The sequence below is a fragment of the Convolutriloba macropyga genome, chromosome 4 (assembly GCF_964194025.1).
Source record: "Convolutriloba macropyga chromosome 4, txConMacr16.3, whole genome shotgun sequence".
In the NCBI taxonomy this organism is placed as follows: domain Eukaryota; kingdom Metazoa; phylum Xenacoelomorpha; order Acoela; family Convolutidae; genus Convolutriloba; species Convolutriloba macropyga.
This window is the reverse complement of record NC_134471.1, coordinates 57,424,732-57,435,226: the sequence shown is the minus strand read 5'-3', so window position 1 is coordinate 57,435,226 and position 10,495 is coordinate 57,424,732. Positions and strand designations below refer to the sequence as shown.

General features: G+C 36.0%; 1 protein-coding gene across 2 annotated transcripts; it reads left to right on the top strand.

The window, feature by feature from the left end:
* Positions 1-5,116: 5,116 nt before the first annotated feature.
* Positions 5,117-8,832, top strand: LOC142338551 (uncharacterized). 2 transcript variants are annotated; one of them, XM_075388342.1, is made up of 2 exons: positions 5,117-5,369; positions 6,390-8,832. In XM_075388342.1, exons 1-2 carry the CDS (start codon positions 5,300-5,302, stop codon positions 8,204-8,206), a joined length of 1,887 nt encoding a protein of 628 aa, XP_075244457.1. In that variant the 5' UTR covers positions 5,117-5,299; the 3' UTR covers positions 8,207-8,832. The 2 variants fall into 2 exon arrangements, with proteins under 2 accessions (XP_075244457.1, XP_075244456.1); XM_075388341.1 differs by lacking the exon at positions 5,117-5,369 and adding an exon at positions 5,589-5,751.
* Positions 8,833-10,495: the final 1,663 nt, after the last annotated feature.

Below are 10,495 nucleotides of genomic sequence, written 5' to 3'. Positions count from 1 at the left end.
ATACTTATTGTTAAACGCTTACTTTGCTGAAAAGTTCGTTTACCAGTTTGTTTTGGTAAATAGTTATAAACTTCAGCGATCTGCTGGTGTATTTTTTTAATTGCTGTATTTAAAATTTAAAGCAACCATTGGGGTGCTACAATTTTTTAGTTTTCAGTAATTTTCAATTCTCTTAATTTTGAACAATAACAACATGAATCCAAGTTTCATTATCCAAGGAGAACTTGATTTCGGAGCAGTTTTATAAGTCTATGTCCACAAAAGTTAAGGGTACCGGAAAACTTGAAATTAGCTGTTAATATCAGCTGGATGCCCCTGTCGACAATTCCATGCATTCCTAATTTAATTTTTGCTAAACATAGAAATTTTGGCTATTATATCAATAATTTCAGTCACAAGAATCCATAATGACTTATTTAAACTAGAAAGAAGGAAGGAAACATTAGATATTTTACCGCATCTAGCCATGCCTCGCGGGCCATGGACATGCTTCAGAGGCTCGTGGGACTTGATCTGAATCGATCACAACCGAACGTGTGAGCGCGCCCCAATCTACAACTGGTACGTCAACTAGGACTAAATTATCAGCGCATATTGAGATTTTGCATGTATTAATTATTTTTGTCGTCCATTTGACACAAAAATTTGGTGTGGTCCATTTTAAACGTCGTCTATTTGAAACTTCTCCTTTTTTTAATTTTTCACAGTTTTTGACATAGAAAAAAATCGATCTTATGACTGTTGAGTTTCGAGATATTTAAAAACCCAACTCAATTGAGGTTGGCTGGAAAATTGGGAAAGGGAGAAAACTTGTCATGTTCAGAAAAAGTTTGCAAACCAGCAAGTTGAAATAAATTTTGATGACGAAACAAAAGCTATCATGTCACCAGCGAAATCTTCATCAGTAAAGCACCATTTCTTTTCGTCGCCCTCAATAAAATAAATAATAAACATTTCAGACTCTAGCAGCCTTTTGCTTTGAAAAGCCTCGATCACTCTGGGTAATATTTTAATTCGGGCTCATATTTTTTAAGTTTTTTGGAAACCTAAAGTTTTCAAACATAAAATATGAGCTGTAATTTAATGAAGCTGTTTTTACAATGAAGACTTGCTTTCAATTGTCTGAAGGCAACAATAAAACTCTCAACTACTCGAATAATCAATTTTCGATTATCTGGTACAACGTTAAAAACCGATAACACTGATAACACCGATAACCCACTGAAATTTGGCGCTTTTATAAAGTTCACTGATAACTGAATCAATCAATTTACTTTTCTGAAAGTGATGTAAACATATCTCAGACAATTGGTAAAAACAACTTAAAGACAAATGTCCCAATACGTCATATAGCCATTGATTTATTATAACCAATTAACGTGACTGCAATATCCATACATATAAAATAAATGATTACTTCCTGGTTTCAATCGTCACATTTATCACCAGGGTTTCGACCCAAAATAATTTGATGTCAAATAATGTCTGTCGTCTTTTTATTTGCTGAATATATGTCTATCTATTCATATCTGTCAGTATTGAATAGTTGCTTCGAACCTTTTCGAAGTAAATGCATCGAACCTTTTCAAGAAGCCGCCTCAGAAAATAGTGTTCTAATAACATTGAAAAAACGGCCATATTGTCAAAATTTTTGCGTTGTAATGAATTTTCAAAAACGACCTATTAAACACAATAATGCTTATTGAAATAATGAAGCTGCCTCACTTTATCAGATATACATTCTGTGCAAGCAAATTAACTCTGCTCAGATGTATTGCAGCAAATAGAAATCTAATCTGTGAACTTTCTGTCAAATTAAAAACTTGGAAGTCTCTATTCCTATTTAAATGAGCTACCAATCTTTAGCTCCTATATGATGAGGTCCGTGACCCAAGGCAGGTACTGGCCAGACCAACTTGGGTCGCTGACGGGGGACGGGGGGGGCGGTACAACCCAACCCTATGGTAGGAAAATTTTTTCTGTGGCGCCCGCCGTCTGGCCAATAGCAAACTTTTGGTCAGTTTGGTCTGGCCAACTACAACCTTTCACTCTGTTTTGTAATTTTGGTCTGTTCGTTCTGACCAAAACCCACATTTTGGCCTAGCCAACGCATAATTAGGTCTGATCGGACTGACCAAAACCCACGTTTTGCTCTGTTCGGTCTGGCCAATACCCACATTTGGTCTGTTTCGTCTGGCCAGTACCCAAAACTTTGGTCAGGCCAATTGTCTGGCCTTAGGTCTGTTGGGTCTGGAACTCTCCACTTGTCCATGACCCAAGTCGGTCAGGTCAATAATTCTCTTGGGCCGCAGATCTCATCCTGGGCTGTATTCTGTTTTTTAATAGTTGCATCAGGTGCATACAATTGACTTGTGCTCATTTTGCCGTTCCCTTTACAATTTTCCCATATCAGAAAGAGTCTGTTAGTAAGTTAGAGTTAGTCAAATCCACTTGGCACTCAGAATTACGTTCGCCCTCTCTTTAAACCTCCCTCCTAAGGCTTTGAAAAAAACCTTATACGGTCTGCGTAATTAATTTAACACCTTTTGAATCGTTCTCTTATTTTGTAACAATTACTGTGTTGCTCTCCATCAATTGGTAATATTTCGTTATAAAATCAAAATGATTGAGCCTAATTTCTTTTCTGCACCGAAGCCATAGTAAATTGCAAAAAAAATACAAAAATTACCAATTAATTGATTAATTGATTATGGACATGCTCTGTTCGGGTTGCCCCTTAAATATAATAGAACTTTTCGCATTTTCCTCTAAAGCAGGTATGTTGACCTTTGTTTGCTTAGCTTTAACAATGTTTAGCTCGACAAACCAAAAATAGCGTTTGAAGATAAAACTATTTTGAGAAATAACACTAGTCTCTTACCGACAGTTTCAGGGACTAGCAAGATTATGTGCTATCTCCTAAAATCTTGCTAGATTATTACAGAGTGGTGCAAGATACTTATAAAATGTGCAAGATAACTGTCGATTTTTGTAGCTGTAATGATTCAAAACAGACTACCAAATTTTCAATTCAACATGGCGTATAAAAGCAATAACGTTTTATCGACAAAGCAACTTATCATAACGCATTAGGATCGGCACGATCATAGCAACAAGTCAAGATTTATTAACGGACATAGCAACGTAATAACATTCGTGATAGCAACATTCATCATAAAGTAGCGTATTAAGCTTAGAACAAGGTATTAAGATTACGGCGAACATATCAACAAGTGAGAGTTTAGACCGCAAGGTTTTTGATGCTCTTTTACTGCTTTTTTGTCTGATGTTATTGACGTCAGAATCGGTTCATAATCGATCAACAACCGTCTAAGGAACCTAAAAATATTAAGCCAAAAACCACCTTAATCCGTACATATCGTGGTTATATTTACTTAAAATTAGGTTATATGAAATTTTTCCGAACATTATACGTAAAATGGACGCCATTCTACACTCGAATCTGATTGGCTAATAATCTCTCGCTTTACTCAGTAACAATTTTGCAAGATTTTTATCGAATAGGCGTCCACCGTTACCAAAAATTTAGCAAGATAAGCCTCCAAATCATTTATTAGACTCGCAAGACAAGCGCTGGCTATCAGCAATGGCTGTAAGGTTAAGGGGCCTGCAAAAGAGGATTCAACTCAACTTACAGCTCCCATTTAATTTCATAGCCTGTTATTTTTAATATTGCTTTGATGTGAATGGAGTCACATAAACCTCTAATTTCATGACAACAAAGTTATATAAAAATTAAAAATAATTAAAATTTCTGTTGTTTAACAATCTAATTGAACATGATACGCAAAACTTGACTTTGAAACGGTCAAAAACATTTTCCCGGAGTAATAGGGCCTATCGTCATTTTAATGCCCGTGATGTCGATATAAATTTTCCTGTTTAGGTCCGAAAAACTTAGTCTGCGGTCTCAAAACACCAGAAAAGTTTTTCTTTCAGTAATCTATTGTTTGCAACTGAGCTTTTTTGAGAAATTTTTTGATGTCTTTTGCTAAATCTTGTGATGTTTTTGGTACAATTAAGTCTCCGCCTCTTGCATAGATAAACATTATGTGCCAGAATCTTTCGAGAACGAGCAAAATTAGTATCTTTTGCGAGGTTGTGCAATTTTCTCAAACGATCATATTCTGTGTTCGACTAGAGAAAGTGCCGCAAACAAAAATAAATGGCTCAAATAAAACAATTTTTGGAATCTAATTCATAATCAGTTAGCTTCACAGCCTCAAGGAAGGCGTTTTGGATGTGCAAAAAAAGCAAACGAACGGTTTACCAACATACTTTAAGAATTGACTAACTAAATCAAGTGACCGAAACTTTAAACACGTAACCAAGCTTTGCACTACTTTGAAACTCTTAGTGTGACTTGCAATGTTTTATCAACATGAAATAGAACCAGTAACCTCTCGGTTCGATCCTGATCAAAACACAGTGATCCATTTTCTAGACAGCAATTTATCGAAATTAGATTTTTGAATAATCCTCAAGCCAGTTGCGTAAATATAAAAATAGCTCTAAAATATCTTGAAACTATATTTGGCACCTTGGATGGTACTCAGGCTCAAATTACCAGCGGGCGTGACAAATTTGGGGTACAAATTTAGCCTCCGACAAAGTTTTTTTGCACTTTTGTGATCTTACAGTTAAGTACATACATTGATGCCGTCATGACAAGTACCGTGGTAGCAATTTGCAAAATTTCGTCCTCTTTCATGATATTATTAAAAATATTTTTGTGATATAAACATTGTTAAAAATTCATCAATCAGTTAATCAACAACTAGTTGACCATGTTAGACTTTTGAACTCACATTAATTAAAATGGCAACGAACAAATGGTATGTGATAAAATTTTGTTCAACTTTATTTTTATCGGAATTATCGTCAAAAGGTTAAATTGGAAAAAATGTTTTGTGAAGAACTCTTCTTTGAACATTTATGAACTTTATTTGTTAACCTTTTCTGCGCATTTTGCTATACCCTTTATCCTTCCAATCAAGGCCGTAAACAAATTTGTTTACAACGACAAAAGTTCAATCAGTTAATATCAACTGGTTAAATCAATAATTGATGTATTCTTTACAAATATCATAAAATACAAAAGTTGGCTATCAAAGACAGATTTTGGATCAAAGTGTTATTTATGACGAACAAAAGCGACAATTTCGTAAACTGGAGTGACATTTCGACTCTAATTTTCAAATACATTTTTCAAATAAGCTTTCACAGTTTATCATAGACTATATAGTTTATAACAAGTTTTGAAAGAATCGAGTGCAAAATGTTCTCAGCAACGTTTGCAAATTCTTCGAAAACTCCAACTTTTAAACGGAGAACTTCAGCTGCTGGAGGTTTGTGCTTTTTTTGCCACAATTTATGAAAAAAGCGCCCACTGGTATTTCAAGATCTTAACCTAAATTAAGCAAATTTCATGCTATATTTGTTCAAGGTCTTTAAAGTGACTTTGGTGTTTGTTTTGACCAATCATATTTCAGGAAATGAGAAGTCTGATCAAATTGTTGAAATATAGTCACCTATTTCATTTTTGGTTTAGCTTTTGCACAATTTAGTTGCTTTGTTTAGAGAACTGATAATTTTTGTAAGACTTCAGGATCCGAGATTAGTTGTGAGGAAGAAAAATGCCGCTTTTCGATCGAACGCAGACAATTCTTGAAGAGTTTGATGTTACCAAAAGTTTCAGTATACAAGATCTTTTTAAGCAGAAAACTCTTGGTAAGTTTTCCGAAAGTTCAACATTTTCTTTTTGATCAAATCTAAGTAATTTTTTTAATCAAAAGAATTCAAGAGAAATATACTGAGGCAATAAATTTTCTAGTGATAGGGGCTTATCTACTCAACAATTATCTAGAGGGCTCTATCTATCCGAGCTCGAAAACATCTGATGGGTTTTGTTCCAAATCAAGGTTTTTTCTTGCTTTACGCAATATGAAGATTATATCGAGCTAATAAAATCGTTTCCCGTGATAGCGTTTTTTTGCACTCCCACCCCAAACCTCAGTTTAATGGGTACATGGCATTTGTAACCCACATGCGCCTATGCACTTTTTAAACTGATGACCTTCTTTAAATAATGTTCAAAGGAAGATACTTGAACATTTTTTGCGGGTAATTTCCGAGCAAATTCATGTAAAACGCTCAGCCAGTGACGCCTGAAAATTTCAGGTGTAGTTCAGGTGAGAACAAATGGCCTGAACGATTCAGGTAAATTCAAGGGCCAGGGGGTTTTTCCAGGTAAATATACCTTAACATTTTTATAGTGTGCCAAAGCCTGCGCGGGGGGGGGGGGGGGGGGTAGAAATGTAGTTACGGAAAAACTCATTAATGAAGAGTTCGAATCAAAACTGTTCCAGGTTCCTCAAGCCCCGGCAATGGAAACAGTCCAGTGACTTCAGTCAAAAACGGAAGTGTCAAAAAGCAGTACCAATGTGGAGTTTGTCGCCGGAGAGTAGACTTCTCAGAGGCTTACAAATGCAAAGATTGCTCTGTGGATCTGATCTGTTTCAATTGCATTTCCAGCCATATCGCCCAGGAACACAAAGTTCTGGAAACTTCCGGATACCCTCCATCAATATGCCCGGAACACAAGTTCGTCGAGACCCTTTACTGCACGACAGACTTGAAGACGTTCTGCTTGCTATGTCAAAGCAAACATACCGAACATCAGCTCGGATCTATCCGAACGAAAGTTGCTGAATGCCGTTCGACTGTCGGGCGAATGATGAACGATACAAACGACTTAGCCGAGTTTCTAGCTCGGGAAACGAGGAAAAGTACTCGGATTTTGGAAAATTGCCGAGAAGATGCGTGGTTGTTTCACGAAGAGAACACTCACGAAAGCGTTGTGAATGTAATCCGAGAACCACTTCGCGAACTTTGGACAGAATATGATCAAAGAATGGACGAATCGCGTGAACTGCTAAAAGATCATCACTCGAAAGTCACGCTACGCAAAAGCACAGTTAGTGGCATCTTAGCAGAACTGAAGGACATTTTGCCACATGACGACGCCAAGGTCATCAACTTGACACAGGAACAGAGTCCGAGTTTGCAAACCAGAATTGATAAAGAAACCGAGGAAAACAAGGAACGGTTCTTGTGCACCCAAATGGCTCAGTATAAACCCATGACTTTGGAGGAAAAACAGGCAAAAATCAAAGAGGTACTAGCACTATGTTTCCCAAGCATTCATTTGCCGTCTCTCGTTTACACTAGCTGCGTCGAACCCAAATCGTTTGTGAAATTGGAACCCCCAATTGCCGATTTCCCCAGCATGAACGACCCCATTGTCGTACCTGCCCAAGGCGGATTTTTCACCGTCGATTTTGACACACAGAGCAACGGGCTGAAAACAATGTCAGTTTCCGTGAACGACGTGAAGAAAAACGCAAACACCATGAAAGTATCCGAATCGAAAACATTCTCCCTCAAAACTTCCCAAAACCCATTTGTTTGCCCGTCAAGCACAGCCAAGAGTCGACTTTACGTTCTGGACGAGCATAACTCGGCCTGCTACATTGAAGGACAGTCCAAAAATGGGTACGATTTCGTCCTAGAACGTCAAAACTTTTCCAGTAACTACAAATTTGTGGACTCGTTTCTTCCGGGTCATGCTATCTTTTACAGACACAAAGAAAACGAGCGATTCTATACAATGGTTAACTACGAAGTGACGGATGAGAAGAAACAAATTTCGTGGCTGGTCAACCAAACTACTAAAGTTGCCCTACAATGTTCGGATTTTCCTCCTATTCATTTCAGCTCATTCGCTGCCGAACGATATACATCTCGACTAGCATTTATCGAGAGCCCGCTTAATGTCCGAATAATCCACATGAAATCCGAGGAGGCGCGGGTTGATCGCGATTTCTCAGTTCCAACATGTCATTTAGGATTGACAAGCCTCGACTTTGTCGCATTTTTCAACGAGGACAAATTAGCAGTCGTTGACAAACATAAGAAAGAGGCGACATTTTTGGAGTTTACAAAAGAGCAACACGGCGAGCACGAATTGTGTGGGTGGAAACCGAGAGTGATCGTGGGTCTGGATTCGAACCTTGCCGATTCCGACGAGATCCTGGACGCTTTCAACGTGGGAAGTGTGAATGGGAGCATTTTGCTGCTTTTGAGGAGCGGACTAGTCTGTCGACTTGATTGGCAGGACGAGTAAATGTGAAATAAAAGACTGCACTGTTTCTTATTACAACATTTCAGTTATAACTGACCAATAAAAAATTTATTTTTGCTTCGAAAGGTGCGGATTTCATGTCCAATGAAAACCATGAATATTTATGGTAATTTAAATTTCTATCGGCATATCAGATATTTTGAATTTTTGAAAATTTCAAATATTAGAAAGTAGATTTAGATGCTGTTTATGTTGCTGTCCGTCTTTCTGTTGCTCTTTTTCATTGTATTTTATCCTCCTATGTGCCATAGTTATTTTTGAAACAAATCACCTTCAATTTTTTATGTAATTATTATTTTATCATAGAATCTACAAGAACCCCGTAGTGTAGTTTTGCTGCATAATTACTCTTTCACAAATATATCTATTGGAACTTCATGGCTTACATTAAAATATCGCATCATTTGATCAAAATTACTTATACCTGCTAATGAACAAACTCATTTTTATTGTTGTCTCTTGCCTGAAAACTTTTGGAAAACGTCTTTGAGAGCAAAGCTCATTGTTGTAAATTCATCTTCTTTTATGTTATGATAAATTAGTTCGAGGTTCTGTTATAATTGCATAAATACCTTTGTAAATTATTGCAAATTGAGTTTTTGTCTTTACATTTAGCGTCATATCGCTGAGCGAGCAAATGATAAAAGTGAAGAAGCGTCAGTTTGATCAATATCGAACAAGAGAGCTCTTAGAAGTCCGAAAGTGGCGAAGAATCTCCGTACATACAACTCAATTCAAAAATATTGAGTTTTTCGAGAATTTATATTAAACAGAGAGACTCGGTAATGTGTGTTTGCAGATAATATTGCGACCCGCTCATCAAATTTTTGTGACTTAATTGTCTGCCAGATGAAAAAAATGATAGAAAATGTTTAAAAACTCACATAATGTTTGAAAACAATTAGTGTGTGAAAAAAAATAATCGCTTGAAACTCAAACGAACGAATGAAATAACTGTCGTCGCTTTAGAGGACCGATGGGACTTGCCATCAATGAGTCTCCGAGACAAGACGAGAAACAAAAACCGAACAAACAATATTTAGAACTGACTATATCTACAAACAATTGTTAAAAACAACATTATTTAAATCTCAATGTCAATTTAAAAAGAAACTTTAATACCAAAGATAAAAGAGCGTCAGTTAAAGCCTGAACTAAAAAAACAACTTTTACTTCCCTAAAAATATATGTGTCATCTGTCCCTAATGAGATTAGCCAATGAGTAGAGCAAAAATTGGCCATGTTAAAAATTAAATTGATATTTTTTGAAAAGTATTGGATTCACAGTAAAAAAAACCTTAGCTGTCAACTTAAATCACTAAATAAGATCACTTTTATCTCAAAGGAAGCCATTGAAACTTCTAATAATTCCGAATATCGCATAGGACTACAAAACAACAACAAACATTGGCAAAAAATTATTTAAATTTTGGAAAAAGTTTCGAAGCCGTTAGAACAATAATTATTAAACTAAAAACATTAGAAATATTTAATTTTTCTTTTTTGTTCACCATTAGTGTTATATGTCACCTCACATTAATGGGATGATGTACCATAACCACAAAAAGGAACACAAAATTGGGTAATTGTAGTAACGAATACTGGTAGCATCACAGCCCAAGAATCAACACTCAAAACATAAAACCAGAATAAAGATTAAATTGTTTTTCACTAAAAGAAAAATGCAGCCTTTACTGGCTGGGGTTAAGCTACAAGTTGACAGAATTAAGAAAAAAAGCGGCGGAGCTCAAAAACTCTTTGTTTTCTTTTGAAAACATGGATTTTAAGAGTCTCATCAGTCATGAGCTTCAAACAGAAACTATGTCAAAATAAAACTGAATAACAATGAGTACAGCTAGAACTCTGAAACTCAAAATATGGGAAAAGGGTTTTCACGCAAACACAGTTTTGAAGCCGTAAAAGCTATGAGTTTTTCAGAAAAATTATAGTGTATATATATTGGGCGTCAATTGCGCGTAATTGCATTCTGTCAGTCATTGAGCTTTAATTCAAAATCTTTGGTTTGCATTAACAAAAATAATCAAAGAGAGCTAATCTAATTTCTAGAAAGGTAAGCGGCTTGAAAAAAAAATTGAATAATTTTGTATAGTAAAAATAAGAGTTTATTCAAAAATAACCTTGATATTGCGAAAAAACGCAATTGATCCGATTGTCAGCAGAACAAACATTTTGATTTCATAAATCATTATGTTCGAAATAATTGATCACTTTGGGTAATTATTGAGTTAAATTAGCAAAAAACAAACTGGC